Raw genomic sequence first — 27,569 nt, forward strand, 5'->3', positions numbered from 1 at the left:
GGTTTCACAGATTATCTACTAGTGAAAAACCTTGGCTTCTTTAACCAGAACTTCAGGCATCCAGCAATTGCACATTGCAAGGTTAACAAGGATTCTAAACTATAGTTTAATATCTCTAGAAGAAGAAGAAGAAATGCATTGAATGGTGAAATGGTATATGATACAAAGAAGTGACAACCAACAACTCCTGTGTGGTACAAAGCCTTGTACAGTTGTCAGAGTTGAGTCAAAAGCAACCAAAACAAGAACGGGAAGCAGGTTTCCTGAGGATTTAATTATGTTAGCATCACATGGAATATCACTTGTCTGCAGATTTCAAGGAGAACACCGACTCCCTAAAAAGCATGAAGAACAGGGCCCCGATTGTGAGAAAACTGGTTGTCTGTCTAGAAAACCAGAATAAAATGGAAACACAGATCAAGGAAACGAGTAAAGAATGGGTGAATGACAAAAGGAGAAATACATTCACCCTTACCTTCAAGAGGTGAGGTGAGTCATGGAGCGTTAAAGAGGCAAAAGGGACCCCATACTGGGGAAGGGGGTGGCTTACCCATCTTACATGGTCGGATGAAACCATGCGTCCCGACACACCCTCTGACTACACCGTGCATGGCCACATTGGTTTTCCACAAGGAAAGAGATGCAAAGAAATGTGTCCAAATAGTCTGTGTCAACACTTTCGTTATCTCTGTAAATCAGGTGTTGGTGTTTGTTTTACAAGAGAGAAACCTTGCTTCTGTGAGACATGGCATCACACAAGCAGGCCTTAGAACCCCTGACAGAGAAACACACAGACCAGGGAAACGGAACCACCTAAAAGCAAATGGACACCTGAGACTCTTACTAGTTTTTACTTTAACAAGGAAAAGATCTGTGGGGAATGGATTTTTCACATCATCTCTTCAGATGATCTTTGGTAAGTGAAACTGGGTTCAAAACATTTATATGTGTCTTTTATGGGCAGCAATAGTGTTTCAGGAGAGGAACGGATACTGTGAATCTTCAATTTATGGGGAGATGGGTTAGTGGAATAAAGCGAGTTCCACCCACGAGTGCTTGGCTACCCGTATCTTGGTTTCTTGCTGTTTGTCAATTGACAAACTTCCCTGGATCTTTACCTCCCTGGGCATTCTTAAGTACAGGAACACTGGCCCAAGAGTCCTGCAGAACTCACCTGACTGGTGTGCAGCCAGTATTGTAGCTTGGATTTGTTCTTGATTCGTGGTAGCAGCAGTCTGTACACTATGTGTTCACCAATGGTTGTCAAGATGGAGAGACCAAATCCTATGCACAGGAGCACGAAGAGTCCAGAGAAATGCTTGATGCCCATTTGCAAAGTCTGTGATGAGATAGGAAAGGCCTTGAGTATTATGATGCATGCAGCTCGATGCTCATTTTTTTTTCTCTTTGATTCAGTGTTACTTGAGTCAGAGACCCTTCCTCCCTGGGTGAACACCACTATACTCCAGCATGAAGGACACACCCAGGGTTACTGAGGGCTGCTGTTGAGCACCATCCTGTAGTGCTGCTCACACACGAACCTCACTGTGTGTCATCCCCGGGGTTGTACAAAGGCTTTGACTCTTGGCTGTGCTTCCATTTCTTACAGGCAGAGAAATAAAGACGTGTAACACTTGAATACGTGAAACAGTTGAATAGCTACGAAAGAACCTCTTTCAGGAGTGGAAAAAGAATATATTTTAAGGAGAAAAGGGTATGGGTTGAATAACCATGGAAGTGAGATCTAGATCTGGCAGGAATGTCAACGCCCTTTAGTTAAAAGGTTTAATAGTTGTGGAAATACACCAGCAAGGAATAGAAAGTTGCACCAGGCCACAAAATGAGGCAGTCATGGAGAAGAAGAAAAAGGAGCCTTGGCTACTGGCTTTTTGTAAGGACTTTTATAGCTTTATAGTTAAGGAAACATATGCTAAGTTCTTACATGACATACTAGCAAGCCTGGGTGGTGGTGTCATTATCATTGATAATTAGCAGATTATCAGATACAGAACAACCGGGGAGAATTATTGTTGGGTTTTAACATTCACATCATCAGATGTACAGCAAAAACTCTAAATGAGCCATAGTTTTTATAAGACACTGTCAAGATGAGGAAGACATGTAATTCACACTGGATCACCTTGCCATCAAACAAACTCTTCCTCTGTATAACAAAATGATATTTTCCTCACCTTTTCTCAATAGTTAATAATCTGCCTGGGGTTTCTATATCTCTTTATTTAAGCTTTTATACATACTACACATTAACAGTCTAGCAGAAGGTTTTATTTTATGTGTGTGGGTATTCTGCCTGCTCATACATCAGTGTATGTAAGTGTCCACGGAAGCCAGAAGAGGGTGTTGGACTCTCCTGGAATAGAATTAAAGACACTTGTTAACTTCCCCACAGGTGCTGAAAATTGAACTTGGATCCTCTGGAAGGGCAACAAATGGTCTTAACCACTAAGCCATCTTTCCAGTTCTGTTCGTTTCTTTATTATTCTCGTTTTTTTTTTTCAGGGCAGGGTTTCACTGTGTAGCCCTGGCTGTCCTGTATATTTATCTTTTAAATAGGCATTTCATAGGTATACCTGACTCTATGTGTGTATATTTATATTGTGATCTTATTTTTTTTTTTTTGAGACAGGGTTTCTCTATGTAGCCCTGGCTGTCTTGAACTAACTTTGTAGACCAGGCTGGCCTCGAACTCATAGCGATCTGCCTGCCTCTGCCTCCCCAGGGATTAAATGTTTATGCCACCATGCCTGGCAACTTTGGTCATTCTTTAAAGCCTTAACTTTTTTTTTTAAAGATTTATTTATTTTATTTATTGCATATGAGTGCTTTGAGTGCTTTATCTGCAGAAGAGGGTATCAGATTACATTATAGATGGTTGTGAGCCACCACGTAGTTGCTGGGAATTGAACTCAGGACCTCTGGAAGAGCAGGTGGTGCTTTTAACTACTGAGCCATCTCTCCAGCCCCATATTGTGATCTTATATTAATTACCTTCATTTCATACTTGAAGGGCCTAGAGACATAATTCATTTCCCCAAATCCAACACACTAATAAGTGGGGGAACCAGGCTGCAGATACAGGCTGACATCTGTTAAGTGAACCTCTCTTGCTTTACGTGATCCTTCGCTCTCTGATCTCTCACCACATGTTGTCTATAACAAGTTGCCAAATATTTTTATTAAAAAAAAATCAGCATCTGAATTGAAAACCTACTCTGCCTGTGAGCATCAACCCAAATGTTTGTGTCCAAGTCTGAGTGATAAGCTGTAAGGCTGTAGGTGTAAGTCAGCCTTTTTCTTCTTGGGTCATGGTGCTTGTTAGTGTTTGTCAACTTGATATGGAGTAGAAGTACATGATAGAACTTCAATTGGGGAATTGCTTCCACCAGGCTGGCCTGTGGGAAAGTCTGTGGAGGCATTTTACTGATTAACAGTTGATGATGGTGTCGTCACCATTGGGCAGATGGTCCTGGGTTGTGTAAGAAACAAAGCCGAGCAAGCCACAGAGAGCAGATCAGTAAGCACCAATCACTCCGTGGTTCCTGCCTCTGCTCCTGCCTGAATTCCTGCTCTGACTTACCTCAGTGATCCAAAATAAACCCTTCCCTGCCCCCACCCCCAATTTGGTTTTAATTATTGTTTTAGCACAGCAATGAAAAGGGAACTAGGTCAGCCATATCTCTTAAATATGCTATGTATTTGTTTTGCATCTGTACCCCAGTAGTAGAACACTTGCTGAGCATACATAACTCCCTAGGCTCAATCTTTAGCACTCAAAATGAATAATAAAGCGTTTTCCGATTAGAGCAATGAAAAAGGCTACCACCATCTGCAAACGCTGACCATCACGTTTCTAAGAACAAGGTAGATCCAGATGGAGATGCCTGTAATTATCAAATGTGTGTGGTTTCTGCCTAGACCATCGATGATTTCAGGAAAATGTAGAGACCGAGACCACCAATTTTGTTGGTGTGCAAATTCTGGTTTGTATCTTGCTCATATGTAGACAGCTGTTCCCAAGCATCCAGCAGGGAATGTGATGAAAGGATTTCGCTCATCATTTGAACTTTTCAGGTTAATGATGCTCCCATGAAGCTAATCCTTCTTCTCATTCATAGACCATCCATGTCCATAATACATAGCAACCACGCTGCCTCATTGCTCTGGTCCTCTGCACAGCTGTTTGTATCCCAGCTAAAAATCCCAGTACTGGGAGTAGGATACATCCCTCTGAGCCGTTGAGAAACCCCAGAGGCCTTCTGAGCAATGCCGGCTATTGCCACTGCTCTCAGTTGCTCACCAGGACTGTATGACCTGTTGTCAATAACAGTAGGTCAAGTCAAAGTGAAGCCCCACCCGGAAGCTTACTCCCTGCTGGCTAGCTTTGATAGTTCTACAAGGTGCTCTTCAGGCCACTGAGAGAGAAAGGACTGGGGCCTGAATGGTATAATACCAATCTGCTAGGCAAGAGGTGCCCACTGGTGCAATAACGGCATGGTCATTATGGAGGGAACTGTTTTCTAATTGGATTTGAGACCTTCTTCACAAGAAGACATATGTCTGGTACTGTGAACCTGCTCAAAGCCTATGGCTTGGCCATCATAAGCCATAAGAGAAGATCTAATGTTATTTTGCTAAGCGGACACATTGTTAAACTGTCTTCGTAATATTTATGTTTTTGACTTTCAGCCCTGGTCAAGAAAGTTTCGGCGTGTAGTGAGGTCTGGTTAATGCAGACTCAAAATTGGTAAAAGCGCTGAGAACACTGCTAAGTATTCATCTTTAAATGGGATATCTATAGCATCCTCTCCAAACCTCTGGAAACACTAAAAAAGGGGGAGACTGGGAAGGAGTGCTGTGAAACTCTGTTTTCTGTACATGGCATGGCAGAGACGCTTACCTGTGTAAGACTGAGCCCTTCAATATTCCATCATGGATAAGAGAAGAACACACGAGGCCCCACCTCCTTCCGGAGAGCTATACATAGCCTTAATTTGAAATTAATGTATCCTTTTAATATCAAATAAATAAATTTTTGAGACAGAGTCTCATATTGTAGCTTAGGCTACCTTTGAGCTCATGTAGTTCAAACTGTCATTGAACTTACGGAAATCCTCCTGCCTCTGTCTCCTGAATGTTGGGATTATAGGCATGAACTACTACGCTTGGTCCTACACATTTACTTCAAATTTCTCTCTCTTCTGAACTAAGATCATTGCCATATATGTATTTTTTAGGGTGACAATAAAGTATTTTTTAAACTGTCTTTTCTAAAATAATTTTAATATTTATTTCTAAAAAGTAGTCACTTATTAACTTCAGTAGAATAAATCTATTGCTTCTTTTTTATCATAATTTACTACTGTTAAACTGTTGTTTATAATTGTACTTTATTATATACAATAAATATTGCTGCAGTAAAAGAAAGTCTGTACCATCTAGATGTATCATTTTGGATCACTGGGCTACACACTGCCATGGTTGTGCTTATCAGGCCAATAGTTATGACTATCTTAGTGATTGAAGATATCTAAAATGACCCTTAAAAGTGGCAGAAACAAGTCTCAGTGCCACCCAAGGTATGAGATTCTGCAAAGCTCCAGATCTTCATATTGTTTCATAACTAGTTTTTCCCCCCTTTCTGGTGCAAACATCAAAGCCAGGACCACATGGGTGCTGTACATGCTCTCTACTACTGACTATACCTCTAGTCCAGCTTTATTTAAATACTGTACTTATTTATTTGATGATTGAATATTTTCCATGCTTATTTCCTGCCTTTTGTATAAATCATGTTTGCATTTTCCACATTTTTATGAATTTCAGGCACAGTGAGGCTTTATTTAAGAAGCTATTAACCTTTCCTTGTTATGTTTTTCCACTTTAGATTTTCCTATAGTATTTTTTATTTTTTGCATTTTACTCCATGAAAGGTTGAGATTGCTCGTGTGTGTTTATTTTGTCTCCTCTACATGCTTTTATTGTTTCAGTAGTTTTGAAAAAAAATGTTCTATGTTCAGTTGTGATTTGGGGGACTGCTTATCTCCACAATCCATCTTGAGTTTTTTATGCTAGGGAATGGAGCTATGTTCTTTGAGACTTTCACTTTTGTCCCAAGACTTCAAAGGCCTATCCAGAGAGGGCGGGGGGGGGGGGGGGGGAGGGGGGAAGGGGAAGGAAAGGGGAAGAGAGAAGAGGAGAGGTGAGGAGAGGAGAAGGAGAACTAATATGAATTTCTTTACATACTGGGATTAAAGGCATGCACCACCATGATAGGCAATTGCTGGTTCTTAAAAAATACTGGCAAAACCATGTTTTAAAGCTACTATTTTCAAGAACAAAATGCATATTTGTGGATTAGATTTAGCCTGCGAACTGTCAAAGAACATCCATCTATATAGCTTTACTGCTGTATCTATGCACTGTTATTTTTCACTACAAATAATTCAAAGGTGTTGTGACATAGCTTATAAGTCATAGTGATTGGCTACTAGCATTGGTAATCCTGAGAAGGATTTCAGGTTCAGGGAGTACAGCTTAGTGGTAGAATGCTTGCCTAGCATGCATGAGCCTATGCCCAGCATCCCTCCTCCTCACCCCACTCTCTAATTCTCAGACTAGCAGCTACACTCCTACACACCAACTGTGCTGAGGCCACTATTTTCCCCCTGCTTCAAAAAGAGAATCTATCCAGTGGCTCGGAAATTGTAACATATGGTAGAGAGCAGACACAATCCACTGATATCGAATCACAACAATGTGCTGTTACCACTGTGTGTAACCTTGGAGCGTATTGCTGTTATCAGCTTAAGGATGGTCACCTGCTTCACAAGCTAAGATAAAAGTCGAGGGGTTGGGGTGATACCATTGGAATTGACCTGAGTTCAAGTCTTGGAATCTCATGGAAAAGAGCCGGGCATGGGGGGGTGCATGCTTGATGGAGACAGGGCAGTCTTGGGAGCTCACTAACCAGCCAGCCTAATCTCAATAGTGACCCCTAGGTCTCAGTGAGATGCTTTCTCTTAAAACACAAGTTAGATAGTCCCTGAGGAACGATACTCAGGCTGGACCTCTTGTCCTCACACAATCATGCATATTGCCTGTACACAGACACACATAGACACACACACACACACACACACACACACACACACACACACACACTTTTTAAATATATCTGTTTCTTTGCAATGCATGAAACTGAAGAGGTCTGGGCCCCTTCCTCCTTGACAAGCAGTTCGTTTGTTAGTTCTCGGTTTCTCCTCTTGTGAAAATTGGATTGACCAGGTCACATGAAGAGGATTATTAAGAATAATTTGAGACAAGTAAATGTAGGAAGCATAAAAATAAGAGGAATTTAATATGACAGAAAGGAAGCTCGGTCTTTGTGGTCTTGAATCTTTCCTTTCTTCTTACCAGCCTCATGTCCATGGACAAGACTGTCTCTGTGTCATTTGTAAGGCTGGGAGGAAGGCACCACCTCAGCGCTGGTCAAGTGGTGTGACACAAGTTATGGCAGGAGTTAGGAGCTGATTACCCCATCCACATCAATGCTTATTGTCACTCCAAAAAGTTGTATAGAACTACCGGTTTTTGAGAAATTGGCAGTTAACTGAAAGAAAAAAAAAAGCATTCTAACTTGGAAGTAAATATGATCCATTTTCCCAACTATCTAGCCAGATATTTTCTATTCTAAAAACCAGAAACAAGTACTGAGTGCAAGATTAGTGCTGCAAAGCTTTGTGTAGCTGTGATATGTAGATTGGCTGTGCAATTAACTTAATCCAGGAGTGTCCTTGTACTTCAGATCTTTGGTCATTATTTCAGTTTTTTTTTTTTCCTATTTGAAAGTGTGCATGTCCAGAGCTATAATGTCTGTCCTCAGGAGATCTTCTTGGCTTTGGTTTACCCTTCTCACTAAAAGTTCTCCTCAGAGACAGGTAAGTCAGGCTAGGATGAAGCGTTCTAGATGTCTCAAGTTGTGAAGTCTGTGGTGTGCACCGTGCACGCGTGCTGAGCAGGGCCTTGGTGTCTGTTCCTATCGTCTCCCTTCTGGGCTAGGATTACACAGATGTCCACTTAATTTTAGAGTAGTTGTGGCAAGATGTCACAAAGTGAGGGTGCAAGGGATCCCAGTGCTGTTTCCACACTTATCTTACTGACAGGGATAGAGACAAAGGGAAGGAAGTTAGTAGAGTGAATGCTTTACATATTTCATCTCTTTGAATCCCCAGAATTCCCACAGGCTAAGTTGCTCATATTCACCCGACTAATAGGTGGCTATGGTTATACTGCAGTATGGTTCTATCTGAACCCACACCTGTGGTGTCTGGGTCTCAACCTGTCTTGACTATTGTGAAATGATGTTGGCTCTACTGTTACTGGGATGGAATTATTTGCACCATCCATGTAGATGCTTCATGATGGAAAAGGAGTTCTAGAGTCCGAGATTCCTTTTCCTGTGGTTTCCAAGTTTAAAAAGTGTTGCAGTGTGCCTCGGGGTAGATGGGCACCTTGCCAGTAAGGAAATCTGTGGATTCCCACTCCCCAAGACTCACTGGCAACTTCTTTAAAACATAATAAACGAGAAATGGTCAAGTGGTGTCTCTGAACTGAGCAAGGATAGTATGGGTTTATTTCATTGTTGCAGTATTTTGAGTCTCAGGGAGCTCCTTATGGAGACCAATTTGTGAAGTGGCAGGTGTCGGGGCCTGGGTTGCCTCTATCCTTGTTCTCTATGACTTGACAGTAGTTTATGGGGCTTCAGAGAGCTAATGACATTTATCGGACAAACAGAAGTGTAAAACAGACTCCCAAAACAAGTTTATTCCTTTCCTCCATGTCCTGTCTACCATTGCTGACTTCAGGCCATCAACAGGATCTATGTGAATTGCCGAGAGAGTTGTGTAACATCCGTTACTATATCTATACACTACACGACAATATCCAGCACATCCTGGGATACTAGCCTTGCTATTCTGGCACAAGGAACTCTGAGTTGGATGTTATAGAGGGGGAAACCTTTCTGGGATATGATAGTTCTTGGCTTCTCTGCTAGGGACAAGATCTCATCCTCAAAATCAAACCAATCTGGTGTTCCCAGCTTTCACTGTGCTTGCAAATCTTTGCATTTCTCACCATTCTGAACCATAGCATATCAGCTTCCTGGGAAAGGCCACCTCAGCCTGAATCTATTGACGCTGCCCCGTGGAAGAACTGACTCTCCCATTTTCTCCAACTGGGTGTGTGAGGAGGGGCTCTTTTTGGGGAAGCGTTTGCCCTACCTGACCAAAACTCTGCCTTTTCTGAACTTAAAATGCTGAAAACCTGCTTCATTGAGCCTGGTGGGCTGGGTGTTCCGTCCAGGGTTAGCTGTTCTTACATGGGCTCTGGCGCTACTGGTAGGCTGAAGCATGGGGGAGATACAGTGCCCTCATTCAGACGTCTATCCCTCAAACATGCTCAGGGTTTTCTGGGTGCATCATAGAGAGTCGAGGTACATCCTGCTATGGAGGTGCTTGTGCACAGAGAGTGATTAAAAGATGTTAAAGCAAAGATAAATGTATTTTTGCTAGTTGTGACAACGGGAAAGTAGCAACCCGTTAAAAGTTGGAATGCCACCAGTAAGTGAAAGGCTCCATGAGAGTTGTGGTCTTCTCCCATATACATAACCTTGAAAAGCAAAGATAGACATTTTATTAATTTTAAGCTTTTAGCTTTCTTGACTGTGTTCTCTAAAACAAAGAAAAAGGCACTCCTGAGAATTATTTCAGTTTCTGATTTCCATCCCTGCTCCCTTCTTTGGAGTCATTGCGAGCAGCATCAGTCATACAGCATGGATGATAGAGGTTAGGGTTAGTCAGAGAGATAGTAGCAGGATATTTTGGATGTTCTTGTTGAGCAGACCCCTTGAACAAAACAAAACAAAAAACAAAACAAAACAAAACAAAGCAAAACACCCACACAGAACTCACACAGACACAACCAATTTCTTGTGGATGTCCATGTTTCTGACCACATCACTGAACTCTTCGAAGGATATCCGGCCATCGCCGTCCTTATCCACGACCAAGATGGTTTTGTCCACCAGCTGCTGCAGCTGCCAGTCCATGAGGTTGTTCCCTACCATCATCTTCAGCACATGGAAGAGCTCCCCGTTGGAGATGTAACCATCATTGTCGATGTCGTAGATTCTGAAGGCGAACCTTAGCTTCTTCTCTTCATTGCCTTTGACGCTGAACTGGGAGGTGCCCTTGATAAACTCGAGGAAATCTACTTCCCCATTGCCGTCTGTGTCGAAGATGTCGATCACTCGGCCCACCAGTGGGTTCTGCTGCAGCTCAGGCAGCGACATGAACTCTTCCACGCTCAGGGAGCCCGATTTGTCCACGTCCATCTTCTTGAAGCTTTTGACCAGCCTTTTGATCTCATCGTGGTCAAAGTCGTTGCACATCTCAGGATGGTAGCTGGCCTCATTTCCCATGGTGGTGGTGGTGGGGGGGCAGTAGGGTTTGGCTGGCAAAGACAGTGGAGGGAGGGAGTGGGCGGCAGCGCAGAAAGTGCTGCCGTTGGCTTGTGCAGCTCGCGACAGCGCGTGGGAACCAGAGGTAGGCAGCAGGGAAGGAGAGATTCAGGACAGCAAGGAAGGAAATAGAGGCTGGAAGGGCCTGGAGGATAAACTGGGGCTACCCAGGAGAGAGGGGGAGAGAGAGAGAGAGAGAGAGAGAGAGAGAGAGAGAGAGAGAGAGAGAGAGAGAGAGAGAGAGAGAGGGAGGGAGGGAGGGAGGGAGGGAGGGAGGGAGGGAGGGAGGAGAGAGGGAGGGAGGGAGGGAGGGAGGGAGGGAGGGAGAAGGGGAGAGAGAGAGAGAGAGAGAGAGAGAGAGAGAGAGAGAGAGAGCAGAAGCGAGCTCGCGAGCTGCAGCAGGGCTACCCTGTATCTAACGCGGGTCCCCTTATAATTTCTATGTCTCCTGGTAATTATTTTCTCTTTCATCCCTCTTTCCCAAGAAATGTGAGCTCCAAAAGAGTAAGAGACACATTTGGATAATTCACGGTGTTATCTCCAGCAAAGAGTACACAACTTGACAGACAATAGACACATTACTACGTATGTTAAACAACTGAGTGAAGGCGGCATCAGACTGCTGCTTCCTTTGCAGGCCTGATGTAACTGCCAGATAAAATGGTAGTCCAAGCATTGGTATTAGGTGTGTCGCCCATAATTCTCCCCGGGAGCGGCCAGACTGGCTGGTATCCTTCTGGATCTTTTCTAGGACCCGAGGTTCAGAAGATTGTTAAGAAAACAGCATTTCTTACTCAGGTGTACTGACACCAACACACCCTTGAGAAACACAAAAACTTAACTCAGAGCACTTAAAAAAAAATCACTGTTGCCACAGCCTCTTCTGCTTCCCGCTTCATCTCCATGTTTGTGGGCTGGTGCCTGGAGCTAGCTGTCCCACAGAGCATGTTAGAGGTAGTCTGCCGTGTCCCAGGAAGGAGGCCTATCCATTCTGAGAGTGCCTGCTTCCATGGCCTGCTTTCTGGCTTCCACTAAGTTTGTTCTTTCAGCCAAAATTCATCTTTCTTTTCTTTAGAGTAGCAACTCCAATTCTCTTAGTGTATATAAAAAACAAAACAAAACAAACAAACAAACAAAAAAAACCCACATGCGGTCCAAGAACAGTACAGTTCGAAAGGGACTTGGGGGAACTTCAGGCTTCCAAAAACAAAACAAAACAAAACAAAACAAAAAAAAAACACAAAAAAAAACCCCAACCAAACCAAACCACCACCAACAAAAACAAAACAAAATAACAACAACAACAAAACCACACACACACACATACACACAAACACACACACACACATGTACACATCATGTCTGTGTTCTTTAGTTCAAACGAAGATCAGCTGGAAGGGTCACCATGTTAAATTGGTGCAACTGAACCACTGGACATTTTACCATTAAGTTTGGCCATTTACAGTTTTCTCTGAAAAAAAAAAAAAGATAATTGTGGCGGCTTGAATAAGAAGGTTTCCCCTCCACCCCCATCACCATAGGCTTTGGCTTTTGAGTATGTGGGCCCTCATTGGTGGGGCATTGTTTAGGGAGGATTAGGAGGTGTGGCCTTGCTAGAGGAAGTTCGTCACTGGGCAAAGGGTTTTAGATTACAAAATTTGTGCCATTCCCACTTTGCTCTCTACTTCATGTTTGGTGCTCAGCTTTCAGGTTTTAGTATCCATCTCTTGGCTCTGTAGCTGCCTGCTGATGTGCCACTCCACTGTGATATGTAGGCCAAAATTTTACCTACTTTACTGGGCAGTTTCTTATAATTTTACCTCTCTTCCAACCCCACAACACTAGGTAGGAGGTAAGGAAGGTTAGAAGGGCAAGTCCAATCTTTGTAGTCAGGGTATCCAGCAGTCCAGCTAACCAGCAACCAGCAACCAGCAAATGCAGCAGCAGGATGAGCCAGCAGCAGCCTTCTTCCTCCTCTGACTCTGGCTTTTACACCCTTTCAGAGTCTTCAGAATTAAACTCTCTGGAACTGGCAAAGATCACACCCCTTTCCAAGCCCACATGACAAACTAAAAGCAGCCCCATAGCCCACAGATGGGATAGAAACAAAACGTATTTACAGAACATAACTGAGATTTTAAAGAAATCAAAACATCGACTATGGTGGTGGTGGGTGTGGACTCTTATTCTTCTGAAAACAAAAGCCCCCAAATAAGACCTTCCTTCTATACGTTGCTTTTGTCATGGCGTTTATCATCATGACAATCAATAGACAAGTAACTAAGCGTTTTTTTTTTTTTTTAAAGAGAGGCTTACTTTTATTTTTAATAGTGTGCATGTCTGTGTGTAGGTATGTGTGTGTGAATGAAGATGCCTGTGGAGGTGGAAAGAGGGCATCAGATCCCCTGGAGCTGGAGTTACAGATGATGGCGAGTCACCCGAGTGGGTGCTGGAAATCAAATTCCTGCCATCTGCAAGTAGAGCTGTGCATGCACTAACAGTTGAACCACTGGCTTAAAAAAAACAAAAAAAAAAACAAAAGTAAAAAAACAAAAACACCCTTTACCAACCTAAGTTGTGATATTTTACTGGAGATGTCTTTTGCCTTATGTGCTTGTTTTCCAGTAGCCCAGACAAATTAACAGGGTATTGAATTTGTGTTGTTAAAGGGAATCACCAAGCTGTCAAGGCTCCACGTATCTATAATCTCTGCACTTGGGAGATGGAGGCAGGAGGATCAGGAGTTCAAACTCATTGTGGGCTATATAGTGTGGTCGTCTCAGGAAGGGAATGAACAGAGATCCCCTTACATTATAATGTAAGACGCTGAAATCAGTGCTTATTTATAAATGCTGCTCTCCCATCACTCTACTTAAGGCCCTTCTTAGAGCACCAACCTTCTTCTAGGTTCTTGAGGGTAGGGGTGGGGATACACAAGACCTAAAGGGATTTGATATCAATTTTCTCCTGTGAAAAGAAAATTGGAGGGTTGGAGAGATGGCTCAGTGGCTAAGAGCTCTGATTGCTCTTCCAGAGGACCTGAGTTCAATTCCCAGCACTCACAAGGCAGCTTACAACTGTCTGTAACTCCAGTTCCAGAAAATCTGACACCCTCATACAGATATACATGCAGGCAAAACACCAATGAACATAAAATAAAAACAAAAGAATAAATAAATTATTTTAAAAAAAGGAAAATTGGAGCCGGCCAAGGTGGCACATGCCTTTAATTCTAGCACTCAGGAGGCAGAAGTGGGCTGATCTCTGTGAGTTCAAGGCCAGGTTGGTCTACTAAGAGAGTTCCAGGACAGCTAAGGCTCTTGTTACACAGAGAAACCCTGTCTTAGAAAAAAAAAAAAAAGCAAGGAAGAAAGAAAGAAAGAAAGAAAGAAAGAGGAAAAGACAATTGGGCTGAAAGTACTTTGTACAGCTTCTTGTGACCCAGGGCTGGGACTGGCTACTATGATTGTTGCAATCATTATTAATTAATTTCATTTTATATACTCTACTACTATAGGCAACATCTTTTTTGTTTTTCTAGACAGGGTTTCTCTGTTATACGGAGCCCTGGCTGCCCTGGACTCACTTTGTAGACCAGGCTAGCCTCGAACTCACAGAGATCTGCCTGCTTCTGCCTCCTGAGTGCTGGGATTAAAGGTGTGTGCCACCATGCCAGACTATAGGCAACATCTTAAAGTGAGAGTATCTGGCTTCTGTTAGAAGAGAGCGGTAACAGATGCTATACCTCCTACACAGGCTTCACTGGATAACCTGGACATTCTTCTGGTGTAGGCCACAGAGCAATAGTGAGAACAACCTCTGAGTTCAGCACCAGAATTGGGGGGAGCACAAACCTTTGCCAGGCTGTGCAGAAAGCTCCAGGCCACGAAGAAGGCTGGACTCACAGCAGATGAACCACATCAGTGGACAGACCTCTAACAGAATTGCAGACCAGCGTCCTTGAGACCCCAGCCAATGGGCCAGCCCCATGGGCATTCTACTTGCTCTACTCTCAGATCTTATGCCATAGATCATTAAAGGGAGTTTTGAGTGGGGCTTAGGAAAGAGTGCAGATCTGGTGGCCAAGGCACAGGGGTAAGGTTAAGAAGGGGGAGGGGCGCGGCGACAGGGACTGGAGGGTAGGTGAGCTGCAGCTGGAGCTAGTAGCCTGCCTCTCAGAAAGTGGCCACGTGGGCCGGCTCCTCCTACCTAAGCCTTCTTCTGTATTCAGCAGGAGTCGGGAGTTGGGTGTTGGGCAGAGTTGCGGCGGGGTGGGAAGGCAGTCCTGGAAGGAAGGAGAACCCAGGGAAAAAAGCTATTCCGTAATCAGTTCTGGTCCCGGAGAAAGGGAGTTTCAAATGTAGGTGAGGCAGAGGAAGATATCAGCTTCGCCAAGATTCACCTGTGTCCTCTCACTTGACTAAAGGGGGCAGGCTGTCACATTGCCTGATGAGAGAGATCAGACTTGGTCCTCCCAGAGGGACCTGGACAAGTGTGGTGTCCCGAGTGAAAACGACCTCCCAAAGTCCAAATGTTTGAACACTTGGTCTGGCTCCCATAGGCTCATATGGTTGGAATTCTTGGTCCCCATTAGGAAGTGTGGCCTTGTGGGAAGTGGTGCCCCTAGAGGCAGGCTTGAGGTTTCAAATGGCTCCTGCCATTCCCAGTCTGCTCTCTGTCTCCCACTTGTGGATCAAGATGTGAGCTCTCGCTGGCTCTGCTGCCTGCCGTGCCTTTGCTCATAATCACCAACTCTAACCCTCTGAAGTTGTTCAGGGTGTTCTTTTATAAGCTGCCTTGAGCATGGCGTTTTGTGCACTTTCAGCCACTAACAGTGGCAAAAGAAAAACTGTCTCTTATCACCCAGTCTTTGGGCATGTCTCCTAGACTCAGTCAACATTCCAGGCCTGACTCTGCCAATACCTCTGCCAGGCAAGACAGACCTAAGGAGCCAAGACAGCTTCATTTTGTTAAAAATGATTATATTTCACTAAAAGCTGGCTGCGGACTAGATTAAGTTGAAAAAGAGAAGGAAAAAAAAAAAAGAAAGAAAGAGGGAGGCCAGATGGACTTCTTGACGCTGGCTGGGTTCTGCTACTGAGCACCACTCTTAAGGACTTTCCGTCACTAGCCTCTGCTCTGCTGCTTGGCCTCTGAGGACTCCTCGTTGCAGGTGTGTGGACCTCAGGGGTGGTCACCAGGCACTCACATATTCCTTACAGCCTCTTCCTGCATAACTTATTTTTTGATGTTTACTGCTATGAAGAAGCCACTATTGAGCCGCACTCTGTGTGTGTGTGTGTTACTAAGAGACAGAAGTGGTATGTGCTTGTAATCCCAGAGTCAGGAAGGCAGAGACAAGAGGATTCCTGTGGCTTGCTTGGCAGCCAGCCTAACCTACCAGGTAAGCTCCAGGCCAGCAATAGACTCTGTGTCAAAAAACCAAGGTAGATGATGTCTGAGAAACAAAAGCCAAGGTTGACTTCTAGCCTCCATCCATGTACACACATGGGCCCACCTGAGCCCTCGGCCACATGCACACACCTACTCGCAGGTCATTTCTGTGACAGGCAGAGTAGACGGCATACAAAGAAATGCTGAATGGGGAGAAATGCAGTCACAGGAATTAGCTGACTTACTGGTTGGACAGACATTATTGGGGAGATGGTATCACCTCATTTTAATGCTCCCAAGTAGAGAAAGGTTCCTTTTGCTCCCTGCATTGTAGAGAATTCTCAGAGAGAGAGAGAGAGAGAGAGAGAGAGAGAGAGAGAGAGAGAGAGAGAGAGAGAGAGAGGAGGCAGCCATGTGAGGTTGAGTTCCCTATTGCTCTACATTTCATAACCTTGGTAGTTGGCATTGTAATGGGATACCAGCCCGTGCTTCCGTTTTCTCTAGCTACTCATTATTCTTAGCCATTTCCATGAAAAGCACCGTTTATTACTTGTTCTGTGTATCAGTGTGGAGTGGGTGGCCTGTAGTAAATTAAAAGGGTTGGTTGATTTATTTGGAAGCAACCGGAAGCCCAGTGGCACTTTTGTTTTAGCAAGGCATTTCTCCCTGGTTTTGTTTCTCCTTAAGGATTTTCGGATTAAGAGCCACGAGACAGTCACACGCACAAATAACTGACAAGGAAGTTGGAAGTGATGAGTCACACAGTTTGTCTTCCACTCCCTTCTCCAGCTTCTGAGCAAGATGACACCTGCTAGCAGGTTCCTCGAAGCTGAGCAGGCAGTCCTGAGCCTCTCCCGGAAGTGCTACTTTGGTGCTACCTGGAGCCACGCTTAACCTTAACTATCTTGATAACACAGCACTTAACCTGTAACTATCTTGATAACACATCGTAGTGTGAGGAACTGCAGCTTAAGGTGTAGCTTAGGCCCTGAGCTCACTGTTCCTGAGTAGTAGGCTCTCATCAGGGAAGCAGGAAGGAAGGAATGAAGCCATCATCACGTTATTGTAGGTGCACTGGCATACAGAAGACACCACCCAAAGTGAAAGCATTTAAAACACATGTAAAACAGCCGTAGGACTCCACTGGCACTCCATATTTGTCTATGTGGTCTCTTTATTATACTTTTAAATTAAAAATTTATTTTCCTTCCTTCCTTCCTTCCTTCCTTCCTTCCTTCCTTCCTTCTTTCCTTCCTTCCTTCCTTTCTCCCCCCTCCTTCTTTCTTTTTATTGCAGAATAGGTGCTGGGAATGGGTCCTGGTCCTCTGGAACTATGTACCTTTTATTTTTATTTGAATGTCAGGAATGTTACTTCAAGCTTAACCCCGTTCAACAGACTATACTGAACACATCCTGCATACTGATCTTGTGCCACATACTGGGCTTACTGTAGGGAAGATGGCACAGTCCCCTGGGTAACTGAGTTCTGCCACCAAGAAATCTAGTTTAGTGAGCATGATTTAAGGCTGTAACATTATTTACTCAGTCTTTTATGATTATCATGCATATTCAAGAGGATTAGAAATCACATGCTTGACTTTCTTTTGTCATTCTGGTATAGCTTTAATATAAGTTTTGACTTGTTCAGTTTTAAATTAAAGTTTTGCTATTTAACAATTCTGTGACCTCCAGCAGAATTAATTATCTGAGTCACTGTTCATTTGGAAAATGAGATGATGACTGCTAACTCATACACTTTTCCCAAGATTAACTAAGATAGGACACAAAGACCAGGCTCAGTGCATAGCATAGAATTGGTAGAAGTGATGGCTTTTTGCCTACTGTAGACTTGCCTGAGTATTCTCATAGGCTCGCTCCTTAGAAAACCAATGATGAGCTGAATATAAATGCATTTCTGTAGATGCAAGCATTTTCTGAGCAGCTAGTGGGTAAGAGGAACCCAACAGCTGCCTAAAGCAGGTGTGGGAGATGGATATTAAGAAAACTATCACATTCTGAGATATAAAGGAGCCTCTATACTATGCATTGCAGGTGAGAGACACTTGGTACCCAAGAGTTCATTTAACAGGAAACTTTTGTTGGAAAAGTGATGCTAGAGCTGAAGCCTCAAGGAGCAGAAGAGGTTGGAAGAGATTGGAAGAGGTGGACATTCTAAACAGAAGGAACCTCACATGCAACGGCACTGGAGCAAGGGGACCAAACAGGTAGCAGGGACCGAAAGAAGACCCATGGAGCTAGAGCAGGGAAGTCAAGGGGCAGCCATCATATTGGGTGGGGTGGAATGAGGCTTGACCATGCCCCAGGCACTGAAGAAAAGGCGGTGCTTATTTAGCTATTTCTATGAGCACATCAATAATGTTTCAACATACAGAGTACTGTTCACAAAGAGTGTGGACTCCTAAGTGAATTAAAGCATGAGAGAGACATAAAAAATTGAAAGAGAAGAAAAAAACCCCAAAAGATACCATCAAAGGAGTACAGTGTTCTTTTCCTAGTAATAAACAGAGGCAGATTATTATTATTATTATTATTATTATTATTATTATTATTATTATTATTAGCAAGAAATCTTTGACCCTGCTAGACACACGGTAGACAAGTGTCACAGCTACAGATGTGGGAAACTGGATGCTAACTAGGTGCCTTCAGGGGGGTTGACTTTCTGTATTGGAGCTGGAGTTGTAAGTAAAGAAGCTGGCAGGATCATAGTCCCTCTGAAACCCGTAGAGGGGGCCAGTCTTCTCTGCCCCCTCCTCGTCCCTGGTGGCTCAGCAGTCCTTGGCACCATTACTTGGTTTTCAGCAGATCTTAACTGTACTCCAGAGGCCCCACTACTGAGACACTGTAGAAACTTCCAGAGGTAGATGCCAGTGGCAGGTCTTCTGCTCACTGGGGACTGGGCTTTTAAAGGGGACAGTGAGATCACAGAGTCTTTATGCTACTTGGGTCCCAGCATGAAGTAAGCAGACAAGTTCCCAGTCATAATGTGCCACCTTACCCCGGACCCCAAAGCAACAGAGATTACAATGGACAAAACCTTCCAAACTGTAAGTTCAAGTAAAGCATTTCTTTAACAAGATGATCATTTCAGGTGTTTTGTTGCAGTAAAGGAAAGCTGACAAGTGAACTTGGCTTGCAGCTCCTTAAACCACGTCTCGCCTTCATCCCATCCCATTCTCCCTGTGAGCTCGATTTCACGTGGTGATTGTCTTCCAATAAGAATATCAGTCATATTGTGTTTGGAGCCCATCTTACTATGTGTACTAAATATTAAGGTATGTTTCACACATAGATTTGTATGCTATGTGCAAATCAGATCTCATTTTGAGGTACTGTGGTTAAGCCCTCAGGAATGCAACATCCCTTTGGAGAAAACAGTACACCCCATAGCTCTAGATCCGAATTCCAATTGTCTGGAAAGGAAGTAATGGTGAAGCTGTGGGTGGGAGCGCACTGGCTTCCTTGGATGACAGCTCTGTGCTTAGATGTCGCAGGGAGACAGACCTGTTCAGAACTCCGGGGCTCCCCCAAGATGCTGTTTTCTTGTCTATCTATATATCTTGTCTATATATCTCCCCAAACTCCACTCACTCCCACTGCTCACATGGGGAAGAAGTGCCCTTAGGATCTTAACAAGCTGTTTGTCGCTAGTCTGTGAAGTTCATGCGTTTATGAGGCGAAAAGCATGGCCTTTCCGATATTTTGTAACACCTCACTTCAGAGCCACTAGATGGCGCTCGTTCTCCATCTCCAGGCTTTGTTTTCTTCAAGCAGGAACTCTCTAGAGCCTGGAGGCCAGGACTGGTACAGAAAGTAGATGTGGGAGGAGTCCTAATTCATGAGATGCCCCACAGGCTTCAGTGCATGGAAATCTGAAAAAGTGGAAGGAAGCCTGTCTCCCACAACAGCTCTAATCAGTTTGAGCACTGTTCAGACCTTCAGAACAGTGCTGCATAGTAAATGACATTTCATAAATATTCATTAGTTGGAGGAATTTAGGAGAAAAGCAGGAACTACTAGCAGTATGTGGTCTTGGTTGTAATTTATGCCTGAGCCTTTCTGGAAAGAAGAAGAGGAGAGACCCTTATTCCACAAGATCTGTTTATTTGCTCGTTACTGCGGGCGAGGGGGGCATCTGCTGGATTGCCTTTGTTCGTACCAGACTCCCAACTACACTAACTAGGAAACAACAGGCAAGCAGCGCTGACATTCAGCTCATGGGGAGGAAAGACCTGAATTGTGGGCCGGGGCCTCTTCCCCAGCACAGTGTACACAATAGCTGTTACTGTGTTTCTAAGCGTTTCAAGTGCTACCCGACGGCTGTATAACCTTTCTTCCTGACGTCCCTCGGAAACCTGCATGCGGAATCAGAAGGAAGGGAAACAAATGGAAGCACCGTAGTATAAAAGCTAGTGCAGTCAGCACACAGCCAGGGAGGACGTTTCAGAGCCAGGGATTTCTTCTCCCTGCCAGGAAAAGCCTTCAGTTTCACATGGAAGCAATGAGCAGTCAGCCCTGGAATTGTTAAGACATTTGTGACAGGTGCTCCTCCGTATTTGGAAGTGTGTGCAAATGACTCCTAGAGTTAGGATAAGACAAATGCAATGCCTTATGGGATCTAGTCTGTTATTTACCAAGCTATTTTCTTCTTTGCACATACTGAAATTTATTTTTTTTCAATTTTACTATTTTTTGGTTTTTGTTTTTTTTTCTATTTTTTTTAATTTTTGTTTTTTACTTGTAAACAGTCTGTTTCTGTGTATCCTCGACTAGCTTCAAACTCATGGTGCACAGACTTAGTTTCTGCTTCCTACTTCCAGGCCTATAATACCACCATGCTAGGCCTGAGTGTAGATTTTACTCAGGAGAATAAGAGCCCTGGCTAGGCCAGACATTTCCACAGTTTCATTAAGTAGACCTCACACTTCGAGGCAGGCCCTGTTACATCCTTGGCTTTGAGCGGCGAGGTCTGAGTCTTACTTTTTCAGTGGCTTTATTTAATTGCATCGATTTATTCATCTATCTGTGGTGCACGTGGAATGCACTCATGCCAAAGCATACGTGTGGAGGTCAAAGGACAACCCATGGGAGTCTGTTCTTTCCCTCCACAGTGGAGTCATCAGGCTTGGCAGCTGTTAGGGACAAATGGCCACCTGCAGTGCCAGTTAGCACACCAAAGTGCATGCTGGCCTCCAGGCTCGCTCAGTATTGCAACCACTTTGGGCTCTTGTCGGGCCCCACCCTAAACTCCTCCAGGTCATGGGCTTCCTCCTCGCCCCCAGCTTCTCATCCCGTGTCACCCTGCCATTCAGTCATGTGCTTCCTCTCTTGGACTCCCCTTGCTTGCTCCTCGCTCTCCTCTCACAGCCTGGTACGATCTGCTGGCCATGTTCAGCTTACCACTTTCTCTGCCTCTTCTGGACTCTTTCAGATGGATCTGGCTATATCCTTCCGCATAGTGACAATAAAAACCTTCCCCTCAACCTACCCTGGAGCAGTCATATCCTTAGTTTACACATCTGGTGCCAAAACACTCAGCTCAAACAGCAGCAAGTGCTGTTACCATCCGCCAGTCTTGATGGCTCCCCAGATCTGAAGTCGTGTAAGCTGCCTGGCTTACATAAGCACACAGCGGTGAGCAGGGAGTCTACCCTGACATATTCCCTTTTAGAGTTGAAATTCTTTGTTATCCCAGACAATGCTCTGCATGAGACCCAGAGCGACATTCCTGCCCCGAGGAAGTAACAAGGAATCCACAAAGCAGGATACAGGAAAAGTTTAAGACCTGTAATTTGCTGTGAGTTTAGCTGCGTCCTTCTAGCATGTGGTCTGGGGATTTTAGAATCCCTGAGACACCCCTCATTGGCTGAAGACTTCAGGGGCAGGTAAACTTTGCAGTACTTATTATTTTGGGCCTCCAATGTCTCCCTTCTACCCTGCCTTGGTAGTTTTTTATCCCTGTAGGTATTACCCCCTTTGAGAAGCCAGCTTTGGTTCTTAATACTCTGTGAGTCATGACCTTATTTTTGTCACTATTCCCATGTGTCTTTGCTCTGCTCGTGTGGCCATGTAGAGTAGGGACTTTTTTCATGCCTTCCCACCCCATGGCTATGAGATCTGTATTCATTTCTGTTTCCATACTGGCTGCACCCAGAATGTTAGGATTCTGCTTTAGTCGGCCTACCTGTGATGTCATTGTTTGCCTGGCATGGGGCGTGGCCCTGCCCAGGGCCATGTAAAAGTATAGACCCCTTACTCCCATCAGAATGGCTAAGATCAAAAATTCAAGTGACACCACAGGCTGGGGAGGATATGGAGAAAGAGGAACACTCCTTTATTGCTGATGGGAATGCAAATTTCTACAACCACTTTGGAAATCTATCTGGCACTTTCTTAGAAAACTGGGAATAGGGCTTCCTCAAGACCTAACTATTCCACTCCTTGGAATATACCTAAAAAATGCTCCACCACACAACAAGGACATATGCTCAAGCATGTTCATAGCAGCCTTATTCATAATAGCCAGAACCTGGAAACAGCCTAAGTGTCCCTCAGTTGAAGAATGGATAAAGAAACTGTGGTACATTTACACTGTGGAATACTACTCAGCTATTAAAAACAAGGAATTCCCGAAATTTGTGGACAAATGGCTGGAACTAGAAATGGTCATACTGAGTGAGTTAACCCAGAAGCAGAAAGACTCACATAGTATATACTCATAATTGAGCACTAGGCCAAAAGGCATATCCCATGAAAGTCTTCACTTACCAGGAGATTGGGATAGATGTGAGGACATCCTACTGGGACTCTAGGTAAAAGAAATATAGGGGATGGGGAAATAGAAGGACTCAGAGGGTCCTAGAAACCTAAAACAAGAATACTCTGACGGTGGATTGGGGCCCAGGAGGGTCTGCTCAAACTATTGCACTAACCAAGGACAATACAAGTAGTAAACATCGAACCCCTACTCTGATCTACCCAAATAGACAGCACATTCTCCACAGTTATGTGGAGAGTGGGGACTGACTCTGACATGAACTCTGGTGCCCCATATTTGACCATCTCCCCTTGGTGGGGAGGCCTGATGGCACTCAAAGAAAGAATAAGGAGGCTACCAACATGAGATTTGATAGCCTATGACTATATAGTGGAGGAGGAGGTCCCTCTCGGTCTTAGACCTAGGGAAGAGAATAGGGTGAAAGTAGGAGGGAGGGAGGAATGGGAGGATACAAGTGATGGGAAAACAATTGAGTTGTACACTGAATAAATAAATTTAAAAAAGTTCAGACCCTCCACGAGGTCTCTCTCTCTCCTCTCACTCTTTCTGTCTCTGTCTCTTTTCTTCTTACTCTTCCTGTCTGTCTGTCTGTCTCTCTCTGGGGTACCCCTCTCCCCTTTTCCTTCTCTGACCATGCTCATTTAATAAACCTCATATAACATAATATCTGGTACCTTGTATGTATCCTTATCTTATTCTCATATAAAAAACACAGAGTCTGACACATAAGGGTTCAACATGTGTGTGCTGATGGACAGATGGACTTGTGGGTGCTTGAGTGGATGGCTGGGATTCTTCCAGAAGCTGACCAGATAAAGGCGAGGCTTTGCTCAGATGGCTTTCTTCATGTGGAGGTCAACTGCACATTATGAGAGGACACAAGTACAGATTTGTGCTTCTTTAGGATTCCAGAGAGTGCTACCTGGATGGGTTCTCCCTGACCCTCTGCTTGGCTTAAACATTAGACCTAATTACTTAGGCTATTACAAAGGACGTACTCGGCTGTCAAGGTGGCTCCCTACATGCACAAGTTTTCAATTTAAAGCAATCTATGGTCATTAGCTCCCTGCCTCACTAACTTTCAACAGGTTGAATAGCAGACAGATATTTTTAAATTGGAAGGAGAAGGGGGAGAGATGAGAGGGGCAGAAGGATTCTGAGATGTGCCCTGACTGTCAAGAGCAAAAACCTGCTGCACTAAAATCTACCCACTCCCACTGCCATAACCATTGCTTTTGAATTGTTAATATGTTAACGGCGAGCTGACAAGAAGCGGGCATGGAAGCTTGTAGATGCAACTTGTGGATCTCCTTTGATTTTTAATGTATAGTTGGCTGTATCTGTTTGCTTTCTTTTTTTTCATCACTGTGATCAAGTGCCTGACAAGAAGCAACTTAATGGAGAAAGGGTTTATTTTGCCTCACAGTTGGAGAGAAGCAATCCATTTTGATGGGGGAAGGCATGGTAGCAGGGGGCAGAGGCAGCTGTTCCCCTTGCATTTGCAGTCAGGAAGTAGTAGCTTGTTTCTTCCAGAATGAAGAAAATGCCACCTTTTCAAGGTCTTCTTTTTCTCTTTTAAATATTTTAATGTGTATTTCTTTTCTTTATTTTCTTTTTTCCTTTTTTTATTAAACATTTTTTATTTTTTACATATACATTTATATTGTTAACACATATATACAATAAACTACCTATAGCAAGAAGAACCGTGACACAATTGAGAATTATATAAATGTTACATTCTTACTGTTTTGGCTATTTGTGTTTAGCAGCCTTGAAGAGAACATCTTTCCTGTCTTGGTGCATCTAACATTCTGAATGTAAATCAATATCTATCATATCTCATCATTATCAACTTAAAACATCTATCTAGACTTAAAAACATCTTAACCCCTAAACAACTAAGCTTCCAGAATAGTATCACCAACTGGAGACCAGGCATACACATACACAAGCTCCCGAGGGACACTTCATATTCAAACCATAACATCAACCGACCCTTCTCTCTTTTCTCTCTCTGAAAACTGACAGAAGGAAAATGGATCTACTATGGGGGAAACTAGACCTTTGTTTTGTTTTTCTCAGTAAACAAATACTAATATTTGTGAAGTTATTAGCATAAAGAAATGCACACTTTGGTGTCTTTAGGGAGTCAGTCTGGTTCATGGACTGAAAGGCCAGACTGGAGGCTGGCATGCTCAGTACCCTCTCTGGGTTAGGACAGCATTCCTCCAAAAGTTCTCATCAGAAACCACTGCATTTCCCCCCCTCCCTACCCCCCAGACACACTACATGGATCTCTTATTAAAGACAAAGAAACCAGGTCAGAGAAGTTAACTGATTTGAAAAGGTCACATAAGTGGCTCATGGCAGAATCCAGGCAAATCTGTAAGTGCTGCCTGCATTCAGCGCCTTCCACGTGTCATGATGCTTGGGGACATCATCTCATTCCTCCAAGCCAGAAACACAAAATGACATCTCCATTTTCAGAGGGAAGCAACTCAGAGAGCTGAAGTAATTTGTGTTTGTGACACCTTAATGTGCCTTTTTTGATGTGCCTATTTCAATACCACGGTTATTTTTACTTTGGTACCTACCCAGACAGTGCTCCTAAATAACAAGCCATTTACACTTCAACTTTTACAATTGCCCAGTTAACAAGCTTAACAGACTGCCGCTCTGTTCCTGCCTTGAAGACCATCCCATAGGGGACAGCGTCCAGGGCTTGGGAAGGTCAAGGATGAATGGATGAAAAGCTAGGTTAGGGCTGGTGGTCAGGAAGAGGGAACCCGGAAGATGGAGTAAGCTCAGGAACCTGCAGTGATTTTAGTTGAATACTTTGCTCGATAACAGGGAGTTGGAAGGGTCAGGAGGTGGTGGCGGGGGAGCTAAAAGAAGCTGAGGGAAAGGAAAACATGATCAGAATGCATTGTATGAAAGCTATTTAATAATTAATAAAAGAAATAAATAGATGAAAATAAAAACACTGACTTTAATAACTCCTTTTGTAGCATTAAAAAATATACTTATTTTCCCTAATTCCAGGATAGAAGTCTTTTCTCTACAACCTTGAGCCTTTTGCTTACTATCCTCTGTTTCCCTTAGTCCTCAGTTACAACCCTTGTATTCCACCAGAAGTCCTCACAGCAACAAGATAAACATCAGCCTGAAGCTCTGGGTAGGCCAAGTCTATTTCCCAAGTGTTTAGAGCTGCCTCCTCACAGTGGCAGGAGAGCCACGGTGATCCCAGTCAACTTGATTGGTACTTGTCTCTCCTTCTTGACTAAGGAAGGTTGGATCTCTCATCTTGCAACCTGGACCAGTCTGAAAGTCTACACTGTAGACGTTCAGACGGCCAGGCCAAGGATGCCTCACTGGCCCCATCACTTTGGTTTCTGCCAAAAAGGGATGTGCTACATGGCCTTTTCCCTTTCAGATTCATTTATGCCTTTCATCATACTGTTTTGTGTCCTGGGAATGGACTTCGAGGGACGACATAGATGGACTTCTTGCCCTAAGAAGTATAAGGTCTTAGAGAGGGAGGAGGAGACAGAGAAATGGTGTTTGTTCCCTAGCTCTCTTACAGTAAGGCTAGGGGGATGCCTGAACCTCTAACAAAGTGACCATCTCCTCCTCCTTCTTTGTGGATTGACCCTATGGACCTGGGCATGTTGGCAAGCTCTCCACCAAGTTTATATCAAATGCCCCCAACCAATTGGCCAATTTCTTAGAAGGCCCCATTCTCTTACTTGCCTAAGTTCTGAGAATGGCTCTCCACATTTTCTCCCTACAGCCTGGGAATGGTAATGGTGGTCCTACTTTACCCAGTCTTGGGAGTCATGCTGACTTCTTTAAGCAATATTGTCTCAAAGTGGTTTTCTTAAAGCTCCCTTCTGTCCCTGAGGATGCTTTCTGCTCTCTGCCAAGACCATTATTTCCCCTTCCCCCAGCCTCTTTTAGTTAAAAGGTGCATTTATTCAAAACATTATTTAAAGGAGACTTGCAAAGAGAGAACTTGTCTTCCATCTTAATAACTCCTTGACAAATCTGTCAAACTGTAATCTGCTGCCCTCCTTCCCTGCTTTGTAAAAACAAGTTTCACAGGACTGTTGCCCCGCAGTTCTTAAATTCACTGTGGGACTTAAAAAAATTGTATTTTTTTTTCCTGCTGAGTCAAAGGAAGATGAAGGGAATTTATACCCTGCCATATGTTTTCCCCAGCAGAACTGATCGGCAACGGGTCCACTGTGGCAGAACACAGTTGGGCTGTGAGGACTGTGGGGACACATCTGAGGTCAATTTAAAAATCTCTCTCTGAAAGTTGTCAGAGTCTGATCTGCAGAGCTGCACTTGCAACACCCTGCATGACTCTAGGGGGAAGATAAAACCTTGGATTGTTTTTAAAAAAAAAAATAAATTTCTCTTCCAGAGAAATTGTAGCTCAACGGCTCCGGGTTTGTAAAGAGGTGGGAGGCGAATAGCTCAAGGTTCCCACTGGAGGCCAAATGTGACTGTCCGTCTGCCCGAGATGGAGAACCAAAAGCAGTTTTCATGATTTCATACCAGGTGACCACATAAATCATTGTCCATACGCAGACATTTTTCGAATGAGAAGAAAGAGTCTGGCGACTTTGTGGGATCCGACATTGATGTGGCTCAATGGAGTGTGAGGTCAGACTTGAAGTGAGGACTATCTTTCCCCCATTCTTTCCACTTCCACTTCCTTCTCCGTCCACCTGGGAAGTGAGCCCAGGTTGTCTTAACAACCACACCTTGACTGGAGAGCAGCTGCGACCCCAACACTTCCACTTCCAGCTGACTATACCACAGGTTTCT

The 27,569-nt window shown here is 43.9% G+C and overlaps 2 protein-coding genes across 3 annotated transcripts in view; both read right to left on the reverse strand.

Moving 5' to 3' along the window:
• The window catches only part of GRIN3A (glutamate ionotropic receptor NMDA type subunit 3A), a 189,750-nt gene that overhangs the window by 8,959 nt on the left and 153,222 nt on the right, over positions 1-27,569 (reverse strand). The window contains exon 7 of the mRNA XM_084783367.1: positions 1,175-1,339. Coding sequence (XP_084639493.1) covers positions 1,175-1,339 — 165 coding nt within the window. The remainder of the gene's footprint in view (positions 1-1,174; positions 1,340-27,569) is intronic.
• PPP3R2 (protein phosphatase 3 regulatory subunit B, beta) lies at positions 7,355-10,699 on the reverse strand. 2 transcript variants are annotated; one of them, XM_084796471.1, is made up of 2 exons: positions 9,993-10,687; positions 7,355-7,630 (listed from the first exon to the last, which is right to left on the reverse strand). In XM_084796471.1, exons 1-2 carry the CDS (start codon positions 10,499-10,501, stop codon positions 7,627-7,629), a joined length of 513 nt encoding a protein of 170 aa, XP_084652597.1. In that variant the 5' UTR covers positions 10,502-10,687; the 3' UTR covers positions 7,355-7,626. The 2 variants fall into 2 exon arrangements, with proteins under 2 accessions (XP_084652597.1, XP_084652596.1); XM_084796470.1 differs by lacking the exon at positions 7,355-7,630 and adding an exon at positions 7,637-8,176 and having other exon boundaries at positions 9,993-10,699.

The sequence above is a fragment of the Acomys minous genome (assembly GCF_964271855.1).
Source record: "Acomys minous genome assembly, chromosome: 1".
NCBI lineage: Eukaryota > Metazoa > Chordata > Mammalia > Rodentia > Muridae > Acomys > Acomys minous.